Source organism: Ptychodera flava, chromosome 6, assembly GCF_041260155.1.
Source record: "Ptychodera flava strain L36383 chromosome 6, AS_Pfla_20210202, whole genome shotgun sequence".
NCBI classification, from domain to species: Eukaryota; Metazoa; Hemichordata; class Enteropneusta; family Ptychoderidae; genus Ptychodera; species Ptychodera flava.
The window spans coordinates 3407807-3433581 of record NC_091933.1 but is presented as its reverse complement, the minus strand read 5'-3'; the positions used below and the strand labels follow the sequence as shown (position 1 = coordinate 3433581).

The 25775-nt window shown below is 39.1% G+C and overlaps 1 protein-coding gene across 2 annotated transcripts in view; it reads right to left on the bottom strand.

Annotated features, from left to right (window-relative positions):
• Nucleotides 1–9682: 9682 nt before the first annotated feature.
• The window catches only part of LOC139134608 (metabotropic glutamate receptor 3-like), a 116395-nt gene continuing 100302 nt past the window's right edge, over nt 9683–25775 (bottom strand). The window contains exons 1-5 of one of the 2 annotated variants that reach the window (XM_070701528.1): nt 24413–24692; nt 20930–22752; nt 14318–15393; nt 13234–13408; nt 9683–12417 (exon numbers count right to left, since the gene is read on the bottom strand). In XM_070701528.1, the coding sequence (XP_070557629.1) occupies nt 12338–12417; nt 13234–13408; nt 14318–15393; nt 20930–22310 (2712 nt within the window). In that variant the 5' untranslated portion in view covers nt 22311–22752; nt 24413–24692 and the 3' untranslated portion in view covers nt 9683–12337. Of the gene's footprint in view, nt 12418–13233; nt 13409–14317; nt 15394–20929; nt 22753–24412; nt 24693–25775 lie in introns of those variants that run through there. The other variant, XM_070701529.1, reaches the window with a different exon arrangement.

Below are 25775 nucleotides of genomic sequence, written 5' to 3'. Positions count from 1 at the left end.
GATGACAGTTTCAGCTAGCGCACTCACACAGCGGGCCGACAATCCAAGCCCTTTGGTTGTTAGTTTGTATTAACCCTTCAATATCTTGGATAAGTTTTGCATTAGGAGAAAGTTATTGGAGAGAGAGATTGAATAAGGCTAATTAAGCAAATACAAGGGTATGCCGGGCTTCGATTAACCCCTCCGTGGTATTGACGTCAGCCGATGATTCCATACACCCCCTACCGGAAGTAGGTATAATTTTTCGCATTTTTCGATGAACCTGTCACTTTCGTTGTGTATGACGTCACGGTATCATCGTTTTCTTCCTGCTTCTTCATTTCAATGTTGTTACTCACAGCAACAGTACCTGTGACGTAATGATGAGCGTCTGCCGGGAATGATATGAAACTTTTTTTGCAAAATGGACTCGTACAAACTAAGGAAGGGATTGTGTACAAATATAACACGGGGACCATGGACTTCCATTCAATACTTAATAAACATGCCTCAAAGATATGATTGAAGGTGCTATTGCTGCATACAGGCCGACAAAAGACAGCAAATTGAATGGACTACTGACGACAAACATTTCGCAAGAGCAATCAAGTATAAAGCACTTCATCGGTCTTTAATCCACCTGACATTGTTTCTCTCGATCTCTGTGTTCTAAATATAGTCCGGATAGATTGGATTGCATGCTAAATACAGGCTATAGCTTACGATTCCCTTTAAATAGGAAACAAATGTTTATTCCATTTAATAAAGAAGCGGTATTTGAAAGTCGCTGCGGGTTGTTATTTTATATTAGGATACATGGATATCCGATCCATAGAAGTTTAGAGCGGCATACGAAGAGACATGCTGCCGTACCAACTTTAATAGAAGAAAAATAGCGGTGCAGAGGTAGAGACAAGCTTATAAAGTTCAGGCGTTATAGTGTGTTACTGGTATTATATTTATACATACAACTGCTCAGTAACGTTGTGAACAAATTCTGACATTGTAAACTTTTTCAGCTGCAAGGCGATCAAGACGTCGACAAGACGTCGACTAACAGACTAGTATACCCTCTTTCAAAACTGCCTTTCCCTTTTTCTTATGCCCTGCTCACCTTCTTTCTGAGAATGTCAGTTGGACCCTGGACAACCTTCATAAATACAGACAGACAGCACACTCTTCACCTTGTTTCATTCTCATGTACGCTTGGGATGTCGCAGATCATTTCATTTGCGACCTCATAACCTTGGCGATGTTGCCTTGGCTACTGTTTCCCTGTGTAGGAATATCCTGACACAGACGGACGGCGATTCATTTATGAAAATTGGAGAAATCATTTGGCTGTGGAAATTAATCACTTTGAATTTTTATCACGAATTATGCCTAAGACCAGGACACCCGAGAACATGTTCCTTTCTTTTGCAAAACAACAGAGGGTGCAGGCGTAATGTTTACAAATCATAAACTATAATTTTATGACAATGAATACCGAGAATATAAATTTCGACGGAAAGAAACAAATATTGATTATTGTTTTCAATGAATTTATTTACTTTGTATGGAAACAAAGACACCATTGCTCATGAACTCTTCCTTTCAGACGAATTTCAGTATTTTTGTTCTCTATCATGGTCAGACTTCTTTAACCCACCGTGGTTTGAATTCAACTCCATTTTTCAATGGTAGAGCAGAACCAGCAGAGAGCTGAATGAAGTGAAAGGACAAACATCTGGAAATTGTTCAACTTCTCAACACTCTCAGTACATTGGCATTGATGACTTGAAGTCTCGACTTTTAATTCAGAGGTATAGTAATGCCCTTAACATATACTGATATGTAGTATTTACGAAGTAAATCTTACCAGTAATGTTTTTGAGGTAGAACAACAAAATATGAACACAAAAGTGCTCAGAAAGTGTAAGTACATATATTTTTCCATTTGCCATTTTACGTGATTTCAGAACAGGAGGATATCCAAATCAGTAACGGTTTAGAAGCGGAACTATTTATTGAGTTTGTCTGGCCGACGTGAAATCTAAGTGCTTTGTCGGATATTACTGCTATTCGTGAACGATGTTGTGGTGTCTGTTTGTCGCGGGTGAATTGTATCTGTTACCTGCGTCGGAAAATCAACAGACTCGTATCAGGGGAAAAGTGGCGCCAAGGCAATTTCGACAACTGCTATGGTTACAAGCATTTGCATATGCAACATTCTGCAATTTTGAATGAAAGCAAATTGAAGAGGTAACACAGACAACGCCACCGATCATTATGAAAGTACGGTGCAGCGTCATGGTATTTCTGATTAAATACAGATTTCGAATAAACTCACAAAGACTGTTGCAAATATTTATCTCGGAGTCTCGGCGTAACAGGTGGAACAGTGATTGTTCGGGTGTAAATGCATCCTGGGGTGGCGAGGGAAGAGTTTCAGAAAACAGTAAAATCGGAAACTAGGTCAGAATGACGTACATATATGTACAGACTGAGGAAAAGCTCATTGTACAAAATACAAGACACAATTTAAGCTGTGAGAAAGTGTAAACTTAAAGGTGATGTATGACGTTTGGGAAATTACTAATCACACGTCTTGTCTCAAGCCAGATGCCGGACGTTTTGCGACACATAACAATAAATAGGACGAGGACTGCAATGTAAACGATTTGTTCTCTTCAGTTTACTTATAGGCATTTGGAGAGAGTTATTGCGACTACGATGATAAAGCAACAACAAAGTTTTGATTCAAGGAAATACAATCCTGACCACATAATTTTAAAACGTTCATATTAGATTAGTATAGAGTAAATCACAGGTACACTAATCACAACGATGATGAGAACTTTGACAGTAACTTAGTAAACAATGTAAGTAAGATAAAACTTCATTAAGGACCTTAATTGCCCGCTTCCGATTTCGATCTCTGAACTAACGTATGTCTCCGATCATTGCTTCAACCGTCGAAATTCAATAATATAAGTAGATACGTAATTGCCCGTTCAGAGCACGATTTGCATTTAATTGTATTTGATTTGCGTTGTGTGGCTCCATTGCCATGCGCACGGCGTCTACGGACGATTTCATGCTTTCTCAATGAAACGATAATGATACCTTTCTGGCTGTTAGAATTGGAATTGCTTCAAATGATCAATCAGAGTGACAGATTAGATTTGACACCCTGCTCAATAAAATCAATTAAGTCTCCTAATTGAAATAAACCCAAAAGTGATCAATGTGACGAACCTGCTGATTGCGTTGTGAAAAAACACAAGTACGCTAAGTGATAAATAGCTGTAATGTGCTAAAACTGCCGGCGTGCATGGCCTAACTGGCAGTTTTAGGTTGTCAATTGTTTTAGCCCCGGCGGCTGGAATCAGACTAGACGTTTATGACGCGTTGTCTTGGTAGAGTGGTGACAGACTCAGAAAGAAGAACGCGGCGTGTTTCTCCCTGATAACTCTTTCTGTTGATTGACTTCCTCTGTACGGGTTTGGTGGCAAATGAATGAGTTTTGACAACATATTGATCCAATCGATGTAATGTAGCAGAGCAGGGTGACGTCATAGACTATTGTGAGATTTGACTGTAGGGACTTCTAGAGAAAGTCAAACTCTGCCGAAATCGAAATTAAAGAAATGTTAGTACCCTTTAATAGTCGCGCCAGCGGCTTACTGACTACGCATGCGCTTATTCATAATATACTATGCGAGTAACCGGAAGTGTACCCTTCTTTCTTGGGCGCCGCCATGTTTTTTTTTGAGTACTCGTAAATAAACAAATACGAAACAAATTACTATTATATAACATGCCTTTTATAAAATATACCTCTTTTATTAGCCAGTAAATGTTATTATGCACCTTGTCGCTGATACAAAATATCGTTAATATAGATAAAGGGAGAAAACTGTCGTGCATATGAACGGGGGCATACGCAAAGAATGCTGGGATTGAATTATAGAAGAGCGCCCCCTGTGTCAATAATTAGATTCAAAAATTGCCAGTTTTTAGACGGAACGCTATAGTTTTCAGCTTGCAAGTGGAAGGTGGGCAGTGCGGTTACCATTGCAATGATAATGATTGCATAATACGTCCCCTGTTTAACGCAATAGGCTGTTATCATTGTAAAAATTGCCAATTTTTGCCAAAATTTTTACACGCTACAGAAAATCTATACCTGCCCTGCTGCAGGGTTTGACGTCGTGTACGTACGTGAACTGCTTTCATCAGAGGGAAACTGGGCATAGTTGTCATATAAACGTTTATGAAGTAACAATTACATTTTATCATGAATCAATACAAATAACATTGCCAATCTTAACCCCTGGCGCGACACCAAGGGCTGAGCCCTATATAATATTATTTATATGATGTATCGTTCGCCTCCTCGGCTCATCAGCTCATTTTCAACAACGTCGTTTGTCAGTTCTACGTGAACTCCAAATGCTCTTCTGTAACAAAGATAACTGTGGATTAGTGAAACGGTGAGGTGTACGAATGCTTAGTTTACTGTCCGTAATCCCCCAACATACCACTGTGGTACTGATCGTCGTTTAAAGCTACCTGGAAAAGATTTCCTGATACTCGAGTTTGTACTCAAATTAATGACTTTATTTGTAGCTTCAACTCTGGGATATCTCATCCAATCCGTCCACCGAACGGCAGATATTGGAAATTGCAAGGCTTGTGAGGCCCTTCTAATTCGTCATCAGAAAACAACACCATCAAAAGATTCAATTTCTGAAAAGCGAAAGGCTGAAGATGAATTCGACAATGGTATGCCCCAAGGGAACTATTTACACATAATAGAATTGTAACTCCGGTGTGACGGCAACACGACGAATAATAACGTGATAATCTTGTGCGTTATTAATTATATCTCCCTTAACTGTATTCCAGCACCACACACGCTAAGCAGAGAGTAATAAAATCACCTTTTTTCTCCTAGGCTGGGGAGTGTTGCGGGCATGGTAACGGATTTCCAAATCACCATACGGAAAGAGTAATTTTTTATTGAAATAATCGAATCGTTGTCCTTCGGCTGATGCAATTTGCCCGATAACTTACTATTTACCTTCCATTTTAAAAATAAATGTACCTCATGACTGTTGCTAATGACAGGACCCATATATATATATATATATATATATATATATATATATATATATATATATATATATTATATATATATATATATATATATATTATATATATATATATATATATATATATATATATATATATATATATAATATATATAATATATATATATATATATATATATATATATATATATATATATATATATATATATTTATATTTGCACCATGTTCTTGCTTTCATGGAATCGAGGAATCGAAGTCCAGAGTCCAGCCCGGTGCAACGATGAGCTTTCCACGTCAAAACACGTCAAGGTCGTGTCCATCCAATATAATGTTGCTATTTACAGATCCGGGAGTAATCAAGCATATTGAATGTCCAATACTTTTGATAATGAAATGTTTAGGTAATAAGTGAATTAGTTTCTTTCTCATTGCTCTCTCCATCTCAAATTGAAGTCTAAATATGGCGTTTCCGGTTGGGTACAACATCCTAAATGATAGTAGCCTGCAACTGTGCAACGTAATCATGTCACGTGTGAGGACATTGCTCGGAATTTAGCAGGTACCGGGAATGACTTTAAAGATGGGAAGGCAACAAGTTTCAAACAAGACAAGATGGTCTCTAAAATGTGTACATTCATGAGGACAAACCTTATGTGTTCTGTTGGAGTAAAACTCTCGAAAATGTAGCCGTTAAGTTGTTTCAAGGATTTAATCAGATTTGGTGAAAGGAAGAAGGCGAAATGGTCCTCTTACTTTTGAAGATCGGTCGGAAATATCTCACGATTGTTCTACACCTCAAAATTCGGACACTGTAGACATGTTCAGACTACCGAAAGTGTAAGTTTGTTCACCAAGTTTGGCATGTGCTTTCTCCTTGAAGTTTGAACTTTACATGTTTCATGAAAAGAGAAAATTTTATCCTATGAATTGCATTCTATTAGAAAATAAGTATAATTTAGCGCTTGGAAAATAAAGTCAAAGGTCAATATGGCATAGAGAATTTCTCTGTACTGGACTGTAAAGTCTACTTGGGTTCGCCTTCCTCAAACTTCAAGTTGCCTTTAGCATGAAACAACAGCTCTCGATATATGTGATCACATAGACGACAGTCATCAAGACGGTTATTTACCAGCGCTCAGCGGGATGATTTCCCAGCACTCCAAACTCTAATATCAGCTTATTGAAGTGTCAGATAACTCTAGCAAAACCCGTCGAAACGTGATTGAAAGTCAAAAGCGGAGGCGACATTGTCGTTCAGTAAATATGGAAACTGTAAGGAAACAGGGAATTCATACAGGAGTTTAAAGTAAAGGATGAACCTATACATATAGGGGTCAAGGGTCAGGTGAAATGTGCGCGGTGGCTCCCAGTCGCCCGATTGAATGTGACCGTGAATGGAATTCAGAACTGAGTTTCGTGCGAGGCGCTATTTGGAGCAATACGACATTCGGGGGCAGGTCAGCTACGCTCCAATGCAAGCTCCATTGATTCATTGTGCATTTTCTATAGAAACGATAAAATCCAATTCTCTCATGACGTCACAGTTGCTCATACTAGCTGTTTGCATTCATGATTTTAGCAGGAAATGTCGACGACATGTGTAATAAATTTCAAAAGTCTCTTGTAAGCAATAGAAAAAGTAACCATACAGGGTTGCAGTCTCTCTCTACCCTGAATAGATTGTGCCAACCATGGTCCCTATAGAGGGACCGTGTGCCAACTTAACAAATCTCCTGACAGTGTCAAAATCAGGCAATGAAATGATGAAACACATATTTTTAAGTTCAGAGAAACAACATATCTAAGTTCATGGTTATAGGCACAGCCATGGTTTGGAGACAGAGTTCCACGCATGCGTCGTTATCTTACGGGGAAACTATCAATTATAATTTAACTGCCCTTGTTATGGCCAGACATGTGGTATACCTCACTCCGTCCTCCTTCATATAATTATGATTTTCAGTCGGGCATTACATGCCCTGAAAGAATCTTAAATTGTTTGGCATAACGTACTTATCGCTCATCAGATACATCAGGATGAATATCGGTAGCTCTGCGTCATGATCATCAAATTGAAAATTTTACTTTTCAGTTCACAATAAGACATGATGATGCAATATGTAGAGAGATAAGTTCTCAGAAAAACACATCCCATGGGTTTGTTCTGTTAGAGTTGTGATATAATTAAGTAATAAAGCACACTCAGCGACTGTATACCACGAGATTTTGACCACTTCACGACATAAATGCACGAGCGATAGCGAGTGCATATATGAAGTGAACTGGTCAAAATCGAGTGGTATACCGTCGCTGGGTGTGATTTATTGCTATTATATCATAACAGTATATTGAAATTCTGGCGTGGAACGTCAAAAACGGATTTTTGCTCAAGCTGAGAGCTCGTGCATATGCCAGCCGTGGTATGTCGCCAATATACCACGGTTGTTTTCGCGTCTCGACCAATCAGATCGCTGTATTTGCGCCATCAATATACTGGTATGATATAATACGAATTTTAACTATTTTGATAATGAAATGCCAATATTTTTCATACGAGTTGGATTTATTTTCATACGAGCTGAATTTATTTTCTCATAAAGATGCGCTGGGGGACTCAGGTTAGGGATATTTGCTCTGAAAACTCTGGCTGAATCCTTCTTGTTGTACGATTCAAATGTTTCCTCCAGTTAGTTGGTAGTTACAGTAGAATGCTCCTCGGGACAAATATTTGGACTCTCAAATTTTGCAATTCTTTTCTAATCTACCACTTATTTGGGCTCATTTTAAAGCTCTTGAATTTTTTCTAAGATCGAACATTTTATTTTCCACATACAGTTAACGCAGGGATAGCGGGCATTTGAATTTCGAACATCGGTAAATGTTAGATAATTTGTTTCCTTAGCGCAATATTTTGCGCGGTAACCCCAGATTGTTTATTCTTGAATGATTAGTTAAGAGAGTGGTTGAAGGTTTCACAGAGAAAAAGTTTGAACAAAAGTTGAAGTCTTTCACTCTCAAGGCGCATATTTCCTTAACTTTCAACTTAATTGGGGAAATGATCGAAAGCCTATTTACGCAAGCTGTGAACAAAACTTGGCGACTGTGATTTTCGAAGTTGCATACCGCCACGTCAACTGTGCCCTGAATCTTGTTCTCGCTGATATTAGCAATCAGCGTAGACGATTCACCGATGACCTGACCGGAATCAATTAGAAGATACAGCCATCGTTTGAATATTTTGTGTCAATTTAATAAATCTCTTGTGGCCAGTCAATTTTATTCAACGCTTCCTGGTTTCCAAATAATATCCTTAAAATGGGGACTTCTAGCCGGTCGGTGAGAAAGAAGTCACGCTATCGATGTTCTTCGCCGTGGATTAATGAAGGCAAAGCTTGTTTTGTATTTTTGTCGCGTCGCTCAGCATTAAATGTATGTTCAGCCATCACCAGTGACATAAATACTGTGTAAAGAATATTGTTAACATCTGTAAGCGAACACCATCCAGAAGTTGCATGTTAATTAATATATACTCGATCAAGAAACTGACCGATCTCTGAGTAGTAGCAGATGAGCAGTTGGAGACAATGTCGTTTGTTAACTTCATTACTTTCTTTGGCCATTTTATTTTCAGAAACCTTACCATACTCACATACATTTTTATCGGCTTATGAATGCATGTTAGAGAGAGGAGACGGAGAAAGAGCGGCATAGAAAAAGATTGACTTGGAAGGGGATAACAGACCTCGTAAGGATAAGGTTGTCTTGTGTTTCAGATAAACTCATTCCTCTATTTAATTTGGGTGTTAGTGTGTAGTATATTGGAAGTGCGCGTGACCGATTACGTATGACTTAAGTAAGAATCTATCACGCTCATGTGGCTTGTATGCGCAATCACTGAGCTTAAGCCCCCTTAAGTGACCCGGATTATGTCAAGGCATGGCTGACTACTCACTCAGCCTGCTCAGCAAGTAACATTGCTGGATGTGCTCCATTTAGAATACGACCATATCGTTGCGGTAATCAGTAATTTTACTTCTAAGCTCGAACTATGATATATTTTTTTTTGATATGAAAACATGCCACCAGGTTTTCTCAATATTCATCACACGTATACAGGCTGCTCTTCGCATCCAGACGTGTTTCTTTCCGTTTGTCACAGAGGGCGCTACACGCTTACTGGAGTGCAAAAAGTTGCATCTGTTCAAATTATCTCACCATTTATGTCTGCATGTATGATTTACACACTCAGAAACACACACACACATACACACACACACACACACACACACACACACACACACACACACACACACACACACACATATATATATATAGATATATATGTATACATTCTATACATTTTGTGTGTATATATATATATATATAACTCAAATTAAGTTTAATAATTAAGCAATCCTCATATACACACACACACACACACACATATATATATATATATATATATATATATATATATATATATATATATATATATATATTCATACATATATGTATACATAAATCACCGGTTTTACAATCAATATAAGACACTTTATTGGCAGGGGCTGGTTGTAATCAAGTAAGGAGAAGCCTAAGACAGGAAGAAAAGTCAAATTAAAGCTTAACTTTATTTTCCATCATAAACTCTATTTCAAATACCAATTTCAGAATTTATATTAAATGCGTACTTACACACATGCACACAGATACACACTCAGGGTGTGAAAACATGCAGACAAAAAGCATACATTCGTACATGCCTCAGTGAACATACAAATAGATACCTCATTATTACTATGTATGGACACATACCGTCAGACGCATGAGGTCACAATCATTGCATGCATTCTAGCCAACCAATGTGAACGATGAGATGCAAGCTTGCCATCCATTCACTTTGGACTGTGTATAGAATTGTCGGGTATTGTGCATATACATCCAGCGACATTGCATTGTTCCAGAGTCGACTCTACAAGTGATAATGTCATTTAAGTTTTCGCCGACGAAGCGACCATTGACAATCACGGAATACACAGATAACATACATTTTAAACCTTTAGACTCGACGTAGTTGTAATACAGCGTATTTCCATCTGGAAACACAACACTGTCGGTCCGGTAGTTTTCTTAAGTAGTCCGCCCGACCAATGTCCATAACGGTAAAAATACGTCGCTGCATTATGGCGGAAGAAAAGCTGTTTTTTCAAAATCACACTTATGAAAACGTGAAGTAATATGATCCCCCCAGAATCACTTGATGATTGCCAAAGGAAGAGATTCTCCATATCGGAATAAGAATACTCACTGACAGACAGTATCAAACATTATCTTTTTTACAAAGGTCGTGTTTCGGACGTACATTTTGTAGTAGTGTCAATAAACTTGGTGCTCGACTTCTGAAATGGCTTGCCGATTAAGTATAAAATTGCGTAGTATAAAAATGATCTTGTGTTTAAATTATTTCTCATATGGACGAACATTGAAAACATGGACACGACACTTACATGATACAATTCAAAGAAGCTAGGAAAGAAAATCGACCACATAGAAAATTATTTCTTGGTCATCTTTACACTTATCATATATAATAGAATTTCCGGCGACTAAACTAATGCTAAGTTGTGAATTGGCATAAGAATTAAGACAACAGTGAATAGCACTGTGAAATAAAAAAATAACAACATTGTGATCTGATCTGATCTTGGATTTGAAATGTTGTGCAAATGGTTGTCGTCGATCTTCTTTAGCCAACAGAAACCACTGCGTCTCCCTCAACGGCAGTCTTTACCATTTCCCTTTGTAGAGAGCGCTTTGATAAAGGTGACTACCCAGCTGTTCAGTCTTGCACCCCTATAAGTAGGTTCGGCTGAAAATCTGTCGAACAATGACTTATATCTGTGCTAGTATACAACAAAACAACTAAAAGTCTACGTTATTCGTGGTCGACAGAAAATAAGCTGGTCTTTATACACCCTGCTCATGCACTGTTGGCATGGAAATATTAACCATATCAATATGAATGAATATTTAAATACTTCTGCTGTGATTCTCTATACATCTGAGTGGCTTTGTTCGTAAACAAAGAAAAAAGTTTATTCCCTATGTTATAAAAAGATAACTTGATATCCCACAATGATCACCTGCGCTAATCGATGAAAAACAATGCAGATTGTGGGATATTTGGTGATATAGTGTAATTTCAGTGAGTAACAATGCAGTCAGTCCTAATCTTTAAGTGCAGGATGCGAACCACGAAATCAAGCAGTAAACCATCGGAGAAGTACCAAGACTACATTAAACTATATCAGTTAAACACACACAATGTGCAATGTGAGGACCTTGATCATGTCCTATGTGTTGAGAATAGATTGGCTTATCTCATTTATTTTGTATACATTCAGAAAACCTCGTCCGAGATGGAAATTTTGTGGAACTACGCTAACACGGAGATGTGGCGATAACATGATTTTCTAGCGGGTGTGAAAACGCTGTAAAGCACATATGTCTTTTAAAATTTATCTGTAGATAGAATTAACATGGTCTATTAATTATTTGTCTTTATTCACTTTGTGATTGGGTCATTTATACCAACGCCAATATTTTCTTTGGGACAGCATTTCGTAAGAGAACAACGCACCGGTTCAGACGTTGCCATTTCGTTTCCGTGCCAAGCAGACAATGAAAGGCTATATTATGGGAACAAGTATTTCAACAGATGTTGAGGTTTTTGTTCCCATGATATATGTTTTCATTGTCTGCTGTTTCTATCATAATACTTTCCATTTGTGTAGGACAGGGTACAGCTCGTCATGGAAACGAAACAGTAACGTTTGGACCGGTACGTTATTCTCTTAAGAAATATTGTTCTAATGTAGCAGTGATTTGCAAAATACAGGATCCTGTTGGTGGGATTGTATGTGGATCAATTCTTTAGTGGCGAATTCATCATATTGCCACGTACAGAACCAGAACTCCACCTATTTTGGTAAACATTGAACATGACCCCTGAGTTCCAGACCGTTTGTTAAGATTTTGCTACACTGTCATTCATCCCAGCACTCCAAGGAAATGTCTCCTCTCTCAAACATCTCGAATCATCTTGTGACGTAACTTCAGTTCTTCCTCGAAAAAAACAGCGTACGGCAAGTCATCGTTGGGAGATAGGTTGTTCAGAAATGAACGTTACCGGTGAGGGCGTGTGATTGGTACTCTGATAATGAAGTGTAAGCGTGTAATTGGTCGGACGACAGTTAATACCATCACAGTGAGGTCTGACTTGTGTCAGTATTTTGACTGTCACACTGTGCCAATGAGCTGTGGAGATGGAGAAGAACATGGCCTATAATAAAAATAAACACAAGTAAATGGTCAGTGATTGCCAGTCTTGTTGGCTGGTGTGTTGGATTTTACAGAACTTATGACTGTAGTTTATCTGTAATGGTCATGAAGCCAGTGTGTCATTGTAAGATTTGGGACAAACATGTAATGGATGCAACGCTACAAAGACAAATGTATAAATATTATGACCCCATGAATGATGAGGTGAAAAAAGTTCCGTATTGGAGGGACAATGAATAGAATAAAATGGAGGTGTCATTTACCAAAGTAACGACAGCCTTTCACGTCCAGTGAATAAAATATTAGAGGGGTGACTTTACACAGAACGGCCATGGTTTGAAGCTCATTGCATTTATTTGGTTGTTTGAAACTTGCAAGCATGTCTGTGGTGCCGTTGTATATGGCAATCGTTTTCCTCGAGTGGCTCTGTTTCTAAATGAACGTCAAAGGCAACATAATTGTAAACTTATAATTTTGAACATCCAGAATATCGGAACATCTCATCTCTACAAGCCAATAAATTAAATACTAATCGTTTTAGGGGCAAAATAATATTCACAATTTTCGGAGAAAGAGTAATCGCTAGAGGGCGCTTCAAGCCTCGCAAGCTCAGAGTCCCCAGAGATCCAAAGGGTTTGCCTAACATAAAAAGGTAATTCAAAATATATTCCGTTTCGCTTAAAGCTCGAATTAACTTAATTTCGGATGAACTAATAAAATTTGACTTGTATCGTTAAATTGTGCTGCCAACCTCTTCAGATTCTGAAATCTCCCACAGGCCAGGATGCATTAGGACAGAGGATCTGTTGTCACCTACCGTGATTGTGAGAATAGGATGTGCCAGACTTTCTGAAGGTAGCTGATGTACAGCTTAACTTGCGAACATTCTTTTCGGGCTGGAAGACTATTATATAAACCTTGGGAACAAACAGACAGCCAAGAGCGACAGACGCACTGAGACTCACGGCGATGCTCAGGGTTGTTGTTTGAATCTGATGAAGTAATGCAAGAAAAGATTTGTCAACCTTGGAGAATAGACGTAACACGTCATTGCTATCAGACTTGACAAAGTATTGATAATGATGATAGCAAAGATGATGGCCATGATGATGAAGATGATGATGATGATGATGATGATGATGATGATGATGATGATGATGATGATTGTGGTGGTAGTGGTGGTGATGACGATGACGTCAATGATGTTGTGATGGTGATTATGCTGACGACGGGATATCCCCGTTGCCTCATCATCATCACCATCATCATCATCATCATCATCATCATTATCATCATCATCATCATCATCATCATCATCATCATCATCATCATTATCATCATCATCATCATCATCATCATCATCTTTACTGCCACCATTTCTACCACAATCACCGAAATGTACCGAAATCATGTACAATACAAACACAACAAATGACAATGGATATGACAACATACCGATATCAAAAGTAATATCTCTGTATGCATCGCCTCATCACGCTAGTAAATTAACGCATATAAATGTCTGCAGTTGAGTTGTTTTTGATAGACAAAGCTCCAACAGACAGTGATTTGTGGCTCTAGAATAACGAACTGAAGAAAACTGAAATGGATTAAAAAGGTCACCGTAGACTCTAATCAACTCAAACGCAAGACTGACTTTGTCCAAGTACAAGTCAAATGAGGCAAAGCACAGCTTCGGTCACATTTTGATTACAGTATCCATTTCCATGGATAATTCGCAAACATACTAAAGGAAATGCTGCGACAAGAAAAAAATTCGTAAAGAGAGGTGACAGTCACTTTCCTTGGCTCGGATTTCCAACATCTAATTACCACAATCCATATATTGCTTGTGCGTCTTCAGATAAACGCAAAGGTATCGATATCAGGAACAGACTCACCCTAAAATCGCCGCCAGTTCCGAAGTATATTGGTACGAAGGATAACCACACGATGCAAGTTGTGTACATCGTGAAGCCTATAAACTTGGCTTCGTTGAAGTTCTCTGGTATTTTCCGCGTTTTGAAAGCGTAGACAGTACAAAGGATTATGAGAAACATATTGTACACCAGTGAAATTATCAGCGCTTTTTCGTCTATACCGCATTTCAGAATGACGACGTCCCGCCTCCCCTCGGGCGAGTAAAGCCTCGTGGATGGCGGGTCGATTATGCACCACAAGATTTCGCCAACAGCTTGCACGGCAATTACACAAACGCAAATCACTAACTGGGACACTGGGCTTATGTACTTTGGCCTTTGGGCCGTGCGTTGAGCGGAGTTGAAAATTCTGGAAATTCGATTTGTCTTCGTTAGAAGTGCAGCGTAGCAGATACAAAACGACAGGCCCAGCCCGCACCGTTGGAGACCGCACACCAGAGGGCTGGGCTTGCACAATAAGGGGAAAGAAATCGAGTAACACATTAATATTCCAGTGAGCAACAGATAGCTTAGTTCACGTCCAGACGCCTTGACAACGGGCGTGTCATTGTGTCTTATAAATATGACAATGATAATCCACGTTAATATAATCCCTAGGGTAGATATCAAGGCTGGCAATATTGACCAGAGTTCAGACCACTGCATATGCTCCTTTGGAATCTTGTAGCATCCTTTGAGATCAGCCGTTGGGTAGCTGCCGTTTCCGCAATCGACGCAGCTGAATTCATTTTTCAGGTACTCCCAAGGTTGACACTTGGTGCAAATCCAGCAGCAGTTTTCGCCCTCTCGGACGTGTTTGACCTCTCCCTTCTCGCATGGCAGGCTGCACTGGGAGAACGGCACCCTCCGTGAATTGTGCCGCGGTACGTGCGGGTTAAAGGTTACCAATACGGGGTCCATATACAGTCGGTTCGCCCAGTGGCCGACTTTCACGTACTTATAACTTTTTGAAAACGGATCCCACTGAAAGTTCATGATGTCATAGCGACCTAGTCCGTCACCCTGCTGGTCAAACCTGACGTCAGAGCCGACCATATCTGAAAATCCGAAAAATACTATCAGTCTTCGTTGGTGCATTCTTTTTTAAGTGAAACTGGTAAAGACTTCCTAACATCATTGTTATCATCACATTCCTGTGGTAAATATGAAGTTTAGAACGTCTCGTCAACCTAGGTATTGTAACGAATAATGGGCGTCCTATTAGATCAAATCAACGTAACATTATAAACCACGAAAACCATAGCCAAGCTAAACCTTGTGATTTTACGTCAATAGGTATAAGGGCATATGGGGTATCTCTACATTGGCCCCGTAGACTGATTCGATGAAACTTACGTCGGTTTTTATTTCCAAGCGAAACCAACTTACGAGGTCATGAATGAGATTGTTTTTTAATGACGCCCACAGGATAGAACAAGAAATTACTTGCGTTGCAATTCAATTCTGTTGGACACGTGGCAGCCAAACGAGGGATACATTCCTGTGTCGTTCACACTGAATCGCTATAATCGTTGCGCGTGTGTGTTTTAGTGTACTAATTTATCGTGAGAAATAAAGCTTTGTGACAGAAAGCGTACATACTGAACACTCGGACATTATGCATGAGGTTTAAAGTACGAAAGACCTTTCTCATTTAAATGAACAACTCTTCAATAATTGAACAGATCGTTTTTCCTAGAAGACACCGTAAACTTTGTTTTCGTGAACTTCACAAGCGTGGGGGATCACGAGACAAAATCTTTGTGCAGTACAATATATATTGCACCGAGATTATTCTTCTGTCTGAAGATTACAGGATGCATGAAACTTATAAGTAACGTATATTATTACTTTATACTTGAAGTGATTTGTGTAAATATATATATATATATATATATATATATATATATATATATATATATATGCTGAAACATGCATATATACATATGTTTGCGTATGTATGTATGTATGTATGTATGTATGTATGTATGTATGTATGTATGTATGTATGTATGTATGTATGTATGTATGTATGTATTCATGTATGTATGTATGTATGTATGTATGTATGTATGTATGTATGTATGTATGTATGTATGTATGTATGTATGTATGTATGTATCAGAAGGAAGGAAGAAAAGTAAACATCAATCTGATCGATGGAAACTGAAACTTATTAAAGTGTGTATGTTTCCGCTGTATTCTTCAACAGTCTTGTATATACGTTTAATTTACTGTGGCGATAGTATTTTCGTCAATAAAGAGGGGGAATGTGGCATTACTTGCACCTGTCACAGGCTCAACTTTGAATCAAACCACTCAACTCAATCTGTTACCGTGACATCAATTGGGAATCAGTCGAAGCAATCTTCGACGTTTATGAATGGTTTCAAACAGTATTGTTGTGTACGAAAAGACAGAGGAGTGTAACTCAAGCTATGATTTATGAGTTTTACAACGGTCAATGCATAGACTGAGTATACGTCCAGAGGCCCCAAGGGAACCCACTGTAGTTTGTATCCAGACTTGTGCGTCCATTTACCTTCACTCGTCCTGTTTCTGTGACTATTTATCATTCTTTTGTTCTGTCTCTTGAAGTCTTCTCAGTCATTGTCTATCCATCTTTTTTTCTCTTTCTAACCAGATATTTATCTCCAACACAATTAATATGCCTGTGCCTGCGATTCCGACCGGATTTTGATTTGCTTTAGTATGCATTATGTTAATCATTTCAAATAGGATTCCAGAATGATCCGAAATTAATTCATTTTCAGTAAGTAGAGCACACTAACTGGTTTTGAAATTTAGGTTGAATATTGTATTTCAGTAGAGATTTTTTAAATTTGACTCTTAAACTACGGTAACAACGGCGAATCATTGATAGTTTGTAAGCTGAACTTCAACAAATGCTACGGTTTTTGAGATACCTTTAGATTTGCTCAGATTTACATTCACATATATTGACGAAAACATGCATGGACAAAAGTTTGATTGATGACAGATGGTTAAAATATTTCAGTTTGGCTTTTAACCAGGTAACCTATAAATCGTGTAGCAGAGTTTAATAAAACAGTTCCTAATTTAATTTTGATCAGCAGGGCGTAATATTTAATTTTGGAGCGCGGAAGCGATTATTCGATTTGGATAAATGCGATTGCTATTCTGAAGGGAATATAAATTTTTACTATAACCCAAACGGGATTCGGAGTAATACACTGTTTTTTATCTATTTTTTATGGCAGGCCTGATAAATAGTTCGCTTCATCGTGAAATGAATATTTTGATTTCTGGTTCAGTAATTGTTTGTGTGCCGATAACACGACTGGCCTTGCTGATATTTCGTCGACCACGATTTCAGTTGGAGCGCTTTATTCACTTAAATGATGTAATTTCATACGTTTGTCAGCAACCTTCGCATCTGAGGATATGTAGCCGACAATGATATAAACATTTAATACTATGTTACATCGGATGATATCGAGTGGTGACGTAACCATGGCAACTTTCTTCCAAGCCTGGCATATTTCAAGAATAAGGTTTCATCGAAAATTTGGATATCTGAAATCTTGCAGTGAAGTATCTGCTACACGCAAGATGACGTAATTCAACACCGTCGATTTCCATCTGCCACACATCTTTCCATTTTTCTTTTCTCAGTGCCTCTGGTAAGTGTAATGATACACCTTGCCTGGACTTTGTTTAGAGTCAAATATGTTCAGGGAAATTGTAAATCTATGTCGAAAAAAAAAACTCTGTAAAAACTCGGCCTTGGAGCAAACTCATCATTGGCAAGCCAAAGAAAAAACCTTTCAGTATATTTGTCTGGTGATGTACTGTGTACTTATCGCTAAGACAGGCTATTCTCCGTTGTATATCGTCTGAATTGGTTGCATAATGCCTAAAGGCGTGCCATTACTGCGAATATATATAGCAACATTTAAAACTTAAATTCTGATACGTTGAAACTGGTGAAAGCATAGCAAGGCTTCTCAGTTAAAAATATGACTAAGAACATGTGTACATTTACCGTTGTTTGTCTCTAGAGAGATTCCTGAGAAAGTTTTAACTTAGAGACATCTCACATTATTTTATAAGAATCTACTAATACTCATGACATCATGAACCGTTCCGCTCGGCAGGCCAGTTGATGCCTGCTCAGGCTGAAAATTTCAGAAACTATGAACCTGACAAATTGCGCCTACCGTATTGAGCACCGTGCCTTGTGAATTATCTGTACAACAGGGACATATTGGAAAGTAATTTGTATGCAAAAAAGGCACAGGTTATTCCACATATGGCAACAGCAAAGGCGATCCTGATACACAGTATGAATTCAAAAAATAGCAATTAAGCATATCAATCAAAACGTCGTCTGACCATGAGCGAAACAGCAAATTACTTAATTTATTTTGACGACGTATACAGAGCAGAACGAATTGTAAACGGACCACACTCGGTCAAACCGTGCGCCGCCAACGAAAATGATGCCAGGTGTCGCGAAAGAAGTGAGCATAACCTGGTTAAAAAGCAACCACAGACAGCCTGATATCAATTTGAATAGTCAAATTCGCAATGCCGAACTCTAAAGATGTACTCAGACTCTAAAGTTTACATTCTATTAATGACATTTGAGAATATGGTCGTCAAGATAAGCGTGACATTTGAATTACATCGGCCAAAAGTGCAGGCAACATTCTCCGCAGTAATACTGACTGAAATCGTGGCATTCACAGTGGAAGCTGTCTCTTCACAGTTTCAATATTGCCGTTTATGCGTCTAGTGACATTCATAGCTGCTGAATCGGGTGATTGCACTCTTATCTCTACAGAAGGGCGCTCTTACACAGATCGATTCTTTGCAATCTATCCCAATAATCCTTCCGAGGAATACTAACTTTTCGTGAAGCTGTGCACGTGGATAGATTATAGTTAAAACGACAGACGTATTTGTTCAATTGGTGGTTTTTCAAGTAGAAAATAAAAGGCTCCAGTACAACAACAGCAACAACATGACATGACATCGCCCCCTGTACAGCGATGGATAATAAAATAAATATCAACAGTAATTCAATCAAGAACGTTAGTGTTTCCTGCAGAAGGACACATGAGTGCATGCGTTAAAATGCGATTAATAGCCAATACAGTGCAAGCAATGGATAAATCGGAGATGGAACCTCCAATTTAATGCGTTCTTTAAAGTCGTTTCATCGTGTGTACTTTTTCATACGTTCTTAAATGAAAAGCAGACACCATAAGATGGTATATAGCAATTTAACAGAGAATCTGTACAGTCCTTAAAGCTCTGAGTGCGGAAAGCTTTGAATAGTCACATTAGTGAGGAATTATGGTCAAAACGTTTTGTGATATTTGTCATTTTTGATGAAGTCCTATCTTTCACGCAAGAGTAGATGCATTAACTAGTTTGACAATTTAATGTCGCAGATATCAATCCAGGGAGATTAGAGAGATATGTAAATTAATGCTCGTGTTATGAAGAAATGTCGGCGTAGATACAAATCTTACTTTTCTGAAGGAAAGACTGAAGGTCTGGTTTAATCATAACGATACTTTGGAGGATGACGCCAGACTCTCAATTTAGCTTTATTAACTTTGCTGCAAAGGAGTAATTTGGAAATTTCTTCTCCTTATGACTTCCTCTGTCATATCTCTTCGTGCTACTACCAAACAATATAGCATCGTCACTCGCAGCTTGGCGTTTTCCTGCCGGAGGCTGTAATAAGAACTCTTTTCGTGAATGAAATAGTCCAATTTGATGGTATGTTGCTTCAAATGAGCCGGTGCAGACATGAGGGTGTATTGATGTATCATAGATGTCATCGAGCTGTCAATCATGCCAAAGCTGAAAGACGCATTGACAATGATGAAGTCATGTGCTAGGCATTCAAGGTCATAAACATTCTTTTCGCAAGTTCAAGTCGATATCACGTCAGGGTCCGTCTGATAATCCACTGTCAGCCATGGTATTTCTTTTGTCTGCCCCTGTGATCTTGTCAATATGATTGGGTTTTGAGAGCAATCTCAAAGACAAGACATCGAGTCTTCCTTGTTTCAACCAGAGGCGTTTTTTCTCATGCAGTTCGTCTGTACACATTTACAGTGCGCCAGAAATTACTCTGAAATCTGTAAAGTTGCCTACAATGACTGTTGTCCAATCAGAACGAAGACATTTCATGAGCTGAATATCTCATGAAGATAAAGTCCGGAGAAAAACTCCTATGAATGTTTATTTCAGTATGAAGGATCGAACGTTACAATAATGGTTTATCGCTTATCAAAACGGTTTTCCTTAAACGGCAGCTAACTGTAGAGTTAGAAGAGTTCCGTTTCTCAGGAAAAGTGTTAATTGCAAACATATCCTTTGACAGGTCCATCGTATACGTTGCTAATTTTAGAAGGTGGCAAACGTTATCTATTTAAAAATGGCGATCACTCTTAAACGTAAAAGGGAAAGCATATAACGGCTTTGTTGTTTTTTTCTGTTTTAGTTTTAAATAGTAATGGTAAGTAATAACTTTGAATTTGTCAACAAATTCGCCATATACGTCAGATATAAAAGGTGCAGAACTCCACCCACCTTTGAAATTGACCCTCAGAATTTCTTGGTAGAGGGCACTGCCTTTCACAGGCTCCATGGCGTTACACATGCCTATCGAGTTTGGACAAAGCCTTCTGTTCATGTTATGCAGTGCGTGGGCCATTGCATACACGGCATCAATCACAAACTGCACCTTTGAATCTTGGACGAAATCGATGGAAATTAATGTGTCGTCTGCTGCGCATGGCGGATAAGAATTGTTATTATTCTGCGGGTTGTATCCAACGGAACATTCCAGCACATGCTCCCAATACTCAATAAACCAGGGATTACGTGAGTTCGTCAGAGGATGAAGCCCTAAGAAGTATTCGTCAAACTTCATGACGTGTTGAGTTTGTAGCTCTAGCGTTATAGCACCTTCCGCCACTTTCTCATTGTCTTTGACAGGGGTTTCCTGTTTCCCCCATCCATCACTGGCAATCCAAATGTAGTTCTCCGTCAGGTTAGCCCTTGTAGCAGCTGATAGAACTCCCCTGGTGTCATCAGCTCGCGTAAATAGGATTACCACGCGGGCATTAGTCGCTCTCTTAATGACGAAGATAACATCGTCGTAAGTGGAACTGTCTGACGAAGTGGCGATGACAGTTGATGCAGCGATGCAGATGTTCTTAGCCCGGGCTTCTCTCAGGAACTGGCTTATCCCCATCTCGCCGTACTGTCCCTCTGACGCTACGGTGGACACGTAGGTCCAGTTAAACAGCGAGATGACCTCTACCATGGCCTTAGCTTGAAAATTATCAGGGGGAACAGTCCTAGCGAAGAACTCGTAGCGAGTTTTATCTGTCAGCTTGGCGCTGGTCGAAGCGTAGCTGATTTGAGGGATCTGAAAGAGACGCAATAAATTCGCAACTTGTAGGGTCACGCTGCTGTAAGCTCCCCCGATCACTCCAACCACTGGTTTAGAAACATCGGCGGCACTCTCACTGCCATTTATACATGTAAATTGCGTTTGTCCAATATTGGTCAGAGACGACCGTATGAATTCCAAAGATTGCTCTAACGCATAGGTGTCACGCGAACACGTATCCAGTATATTCGCTCCCAGACGTATACCTGGGAGTAACGCCGGGTCCCTATTGATCTCATCGATAGCGAACAGCATAGCTTCCAGCCGCTGAACTCCTCTGTTCGTGTTGATCTCCCCGCACGCTATGTCGTTCTTACCTTTCTCGTGCACCGGAAACAGCCCTCCGAGCAAGATATCGCCATCCTCGTACACGTTGCTCGGACCGGATCCACTTCCAGATTCGTTTCCCTCGACAAAGAAACAGAATAATAAATTTATCGCGATAAAACAAGAGGCTAAGAATTGCCGTTTGCTTCCGGTCAGCGCACCTTCAGATCCACGCCTTTCATTCATAACTGTTATTTATCGCGAGGCTAAACCGCAGAAGTTACCACGTACAGGGAACGAACGCACGTGACTGCACCCTTGCCATTTTAGGAGGTGGACGATACAGCACCCTTTGTAATCAAGAAACTGTGCGAGTCGATATGTATTAGTTGAAAGATCATACGGCATCTATCAGGACCACGTAAATCCCTTATCGCTGATCATGCTCAACTTGCCCCATCTCCCATCTTTAAAATGTTTTTTTTATTTTCTGTCTTTCTCCGGCGGAATTCCCTGAACTCAGAGACAACGTCGAAGATGGACAGAGAGTTGACGATTTCTTGCCGATAAATACCACTTTCCGTTGAATCCAATATCAGCTCGGAGAGTCAACGTGGAAAAATGACTATTTAAAAAAGGAAACTCCTGAACCGTCCTGACATTTACTCAGTCACTCTAGGAGCTGCAACTGCAAAAGAGAAAAAAGATAAAAAGGCCGTCAATCAAATCGTTCAACGAGACAGCTAATCTTGGACGCACGGCAATTTTTTTCATATTAATTTTACGCTTTGCTGATTCTTCGAAGAAAACAAACATATTTGATGCAATCAGCTCTGACCGCAACTGTCGAGAAAACGTAACGCAATACCGCTGAGAGCTCCAACTTTCGATCGGTCCATCTGATTTCAAGCACGCACTGACAAACACAGGGGCACTTTATGTGACAGCTAGGGTACTCGTATGCAAATATCACCAGCGAAATGATGTTAATTACAAGGCAAGCTGTGTTCAGATGATTTAAAAGGTAGTAGAAGTTATCAAGACTGTAGGCGCTGTCAGATATGTCACGCATGCATGATGCGTGTTTATCTCTGAAAAATACAGATGACTACACGTACGTTATACTGAGTTAAAATGCGATACAAAGGAATGTAATATTAAAAGAGTTGTGTTCGAAGAGAAGGAATTAAGATGGTCGTTTATGGCAATTAGGGTTGATTGGTCTTCGATTGGCTATTGTTGAGGCCGGACGACGCCCATTTATACTCATTGCAATGCTCTTGATTACGTATTGTTCCCGGCATTTACGTCTGATTTATTTTTCTGATAATTGCACGGCCCAGGTCGAATTATATAAATGGAGTGTCGGAATCATCATTACATCCAAACCCACATTCAGAGTGGCGTGAATTGGAGATAAAGGGAGTTAAAACACAATATTCTCCTAGCAGCGCGATTCTCGATGTCATTTTATACCCAAACGCGATACCGTGGTTTCTTTGAAGAGAGAAAGCATCTTGAACTCAACATTTAAAAATCAAAGGATAGGAAACGCTCGACTTTTCGATTGTCGTTTAAAATTGGAAAATTGTTGGAAGCGACACAGGTTGCAGTTGTAGCTCAAAAACATAGATAAGTGTTACACGTCGGCCCTCCAAGTGAAACGTCAAGTCGCCTACGAGTCTGAGTGTTCAGAACCATCTCTCCTTGGCCGAAAATGGAAAATCTAGCTCACCAAAGTCACTCAAAGCCCTCAATTACTTTGATAACGATGTCAAAACTCTTAAAGTCCCGCTCGACCTATTCATCGGCAGGGCGGTCTGCGGCTAAAACTGAATTAATGATAGTTGGTCTCCCCGGGGTTTTACACACTTTTGATCCAAAAGATATATAATATAAGTAATCCATGCACAACCAACGACAAAATTATTGCAATATTTTTTACTCGGACAAGTTGCATAACATATAATAAATTGATGTGTTTCCATCACACATGGAATATAAATCCGTTTCCTGTTTCGTTACATCGCTAATAAAAAACAGAGTGACGGCTCCGATCGCATGAATTTTACCTCTGGTCAACATCGCCAGTTTCAACATTTTACAAGCGTTGGTTGTAACCCAGCCGTCAACATGATGTGTTCACATAACTATAAGGCGCACGCAAGAACAAATGTATAAGCACTTCATGATTGCAGCCGAGCTTAGACGAGAAGTTGACTCACATAAGATGCATCGGGAAAACATACAACAGTGTGGATGATTCGTTAACGTGTACAATCACGCAGATGTAATGTGATCTGGAGAAGAACAGTGGTTTATAAAGAGAACAAGAACCGGGATTTTACCTTCTAGAAAACGTAGACGATCAGTGACACTAATATTTCGCTTGTAACTAACCGACTATGGACGTTGCCCTCCCGGACGATGCGTTCCCGAGGAGTAAACTAAGTCTCACACTGGCTGCATACATGACTGTCGATTTTACTTGACCAGTATCGGTCAACAGAGGGCGTAAATTGACGTGATGTCGAAAGTAATAACATAGGTAAGGTGCATATATAATAAACGAAAGTGTCCGACAAATGATTGGGCTGCACACGTTGATTTTGTTCATATGCATCAGGCGCAGCCACGCGCAAAAGCTACGGAAATAGGTGCTAAACCACATTCTTCAATGCGCATGCCCATGTGAAACGCAGCTTTGAAAACAGTGTTCATACCCCAGCGAAGTAAAGCTATTAGAAAAAAAAAACACTTACTGGCTCTTGATAAAGTGAGAAGAGAAGGTCTTCAAACACGTTCAATACTCAAAGGATTAGACTACAGCGAATGGTTGAGTAATAAGAACTTCAGAACAGGATATGGTGTTTGACAAATTGACTGACGAGGGAATTTAACCGTAGTCATTACACGAAAGTAACAGTTGATATCAGCCCGAACTGAAAGTACAGCCCTACTTGGCAGTATTTTGAAAGCAAGCATCATGCTTATTCAGTGGCGTTAAAGAGAGCACAGGGTCTTTCAAATTTAAGTTTCACACCGACCATACATTGAATATTTCACGCATCAAACGTTAACATAAAACGGGTCACTAGTGTATATATATATATATATATATATATATATATATATATATATATATATATGTATGTATGTATGTATGTATGTATGTATGTATGTATGTATGTATGTATGTATGTATGTATGTATGTATGTATGTATGTATGTATGTATGTATGTATGTATGTATGTATGTATGTATGTATGTATGTATGTATGTATGTATGTATGTATGTATGTATGTGTATGTAAACACACGTATATATACATACATACATATGGGTATGTATATAGATTGTATGTATATACATGACATACATATAGTGTTCATACATTTAGGTATGTATTTATCTATGCATATATCAACTCATGTATCACTCTATATAATTAATTTACATAGATGAATCAGAATAGCTGCGTTGCCTTTCAAAGCTCTGATTTACCGTCTGTTTCCAATTTCCTGTTTATTTCCAATAAAACCTAAGGCCGTTAACTGAAATAAAGTGATCGTCATTCATAATTCTCAAGCCTGCGTTTTTGACCCAATAACATTTCAACAACGTTTTTCTCTTAATTATCAACACATGTAGGAGGTAACAGCGCTGGCATAGTGGGCTTGCCTGACTGTTGATATCGTAAAATACGCAG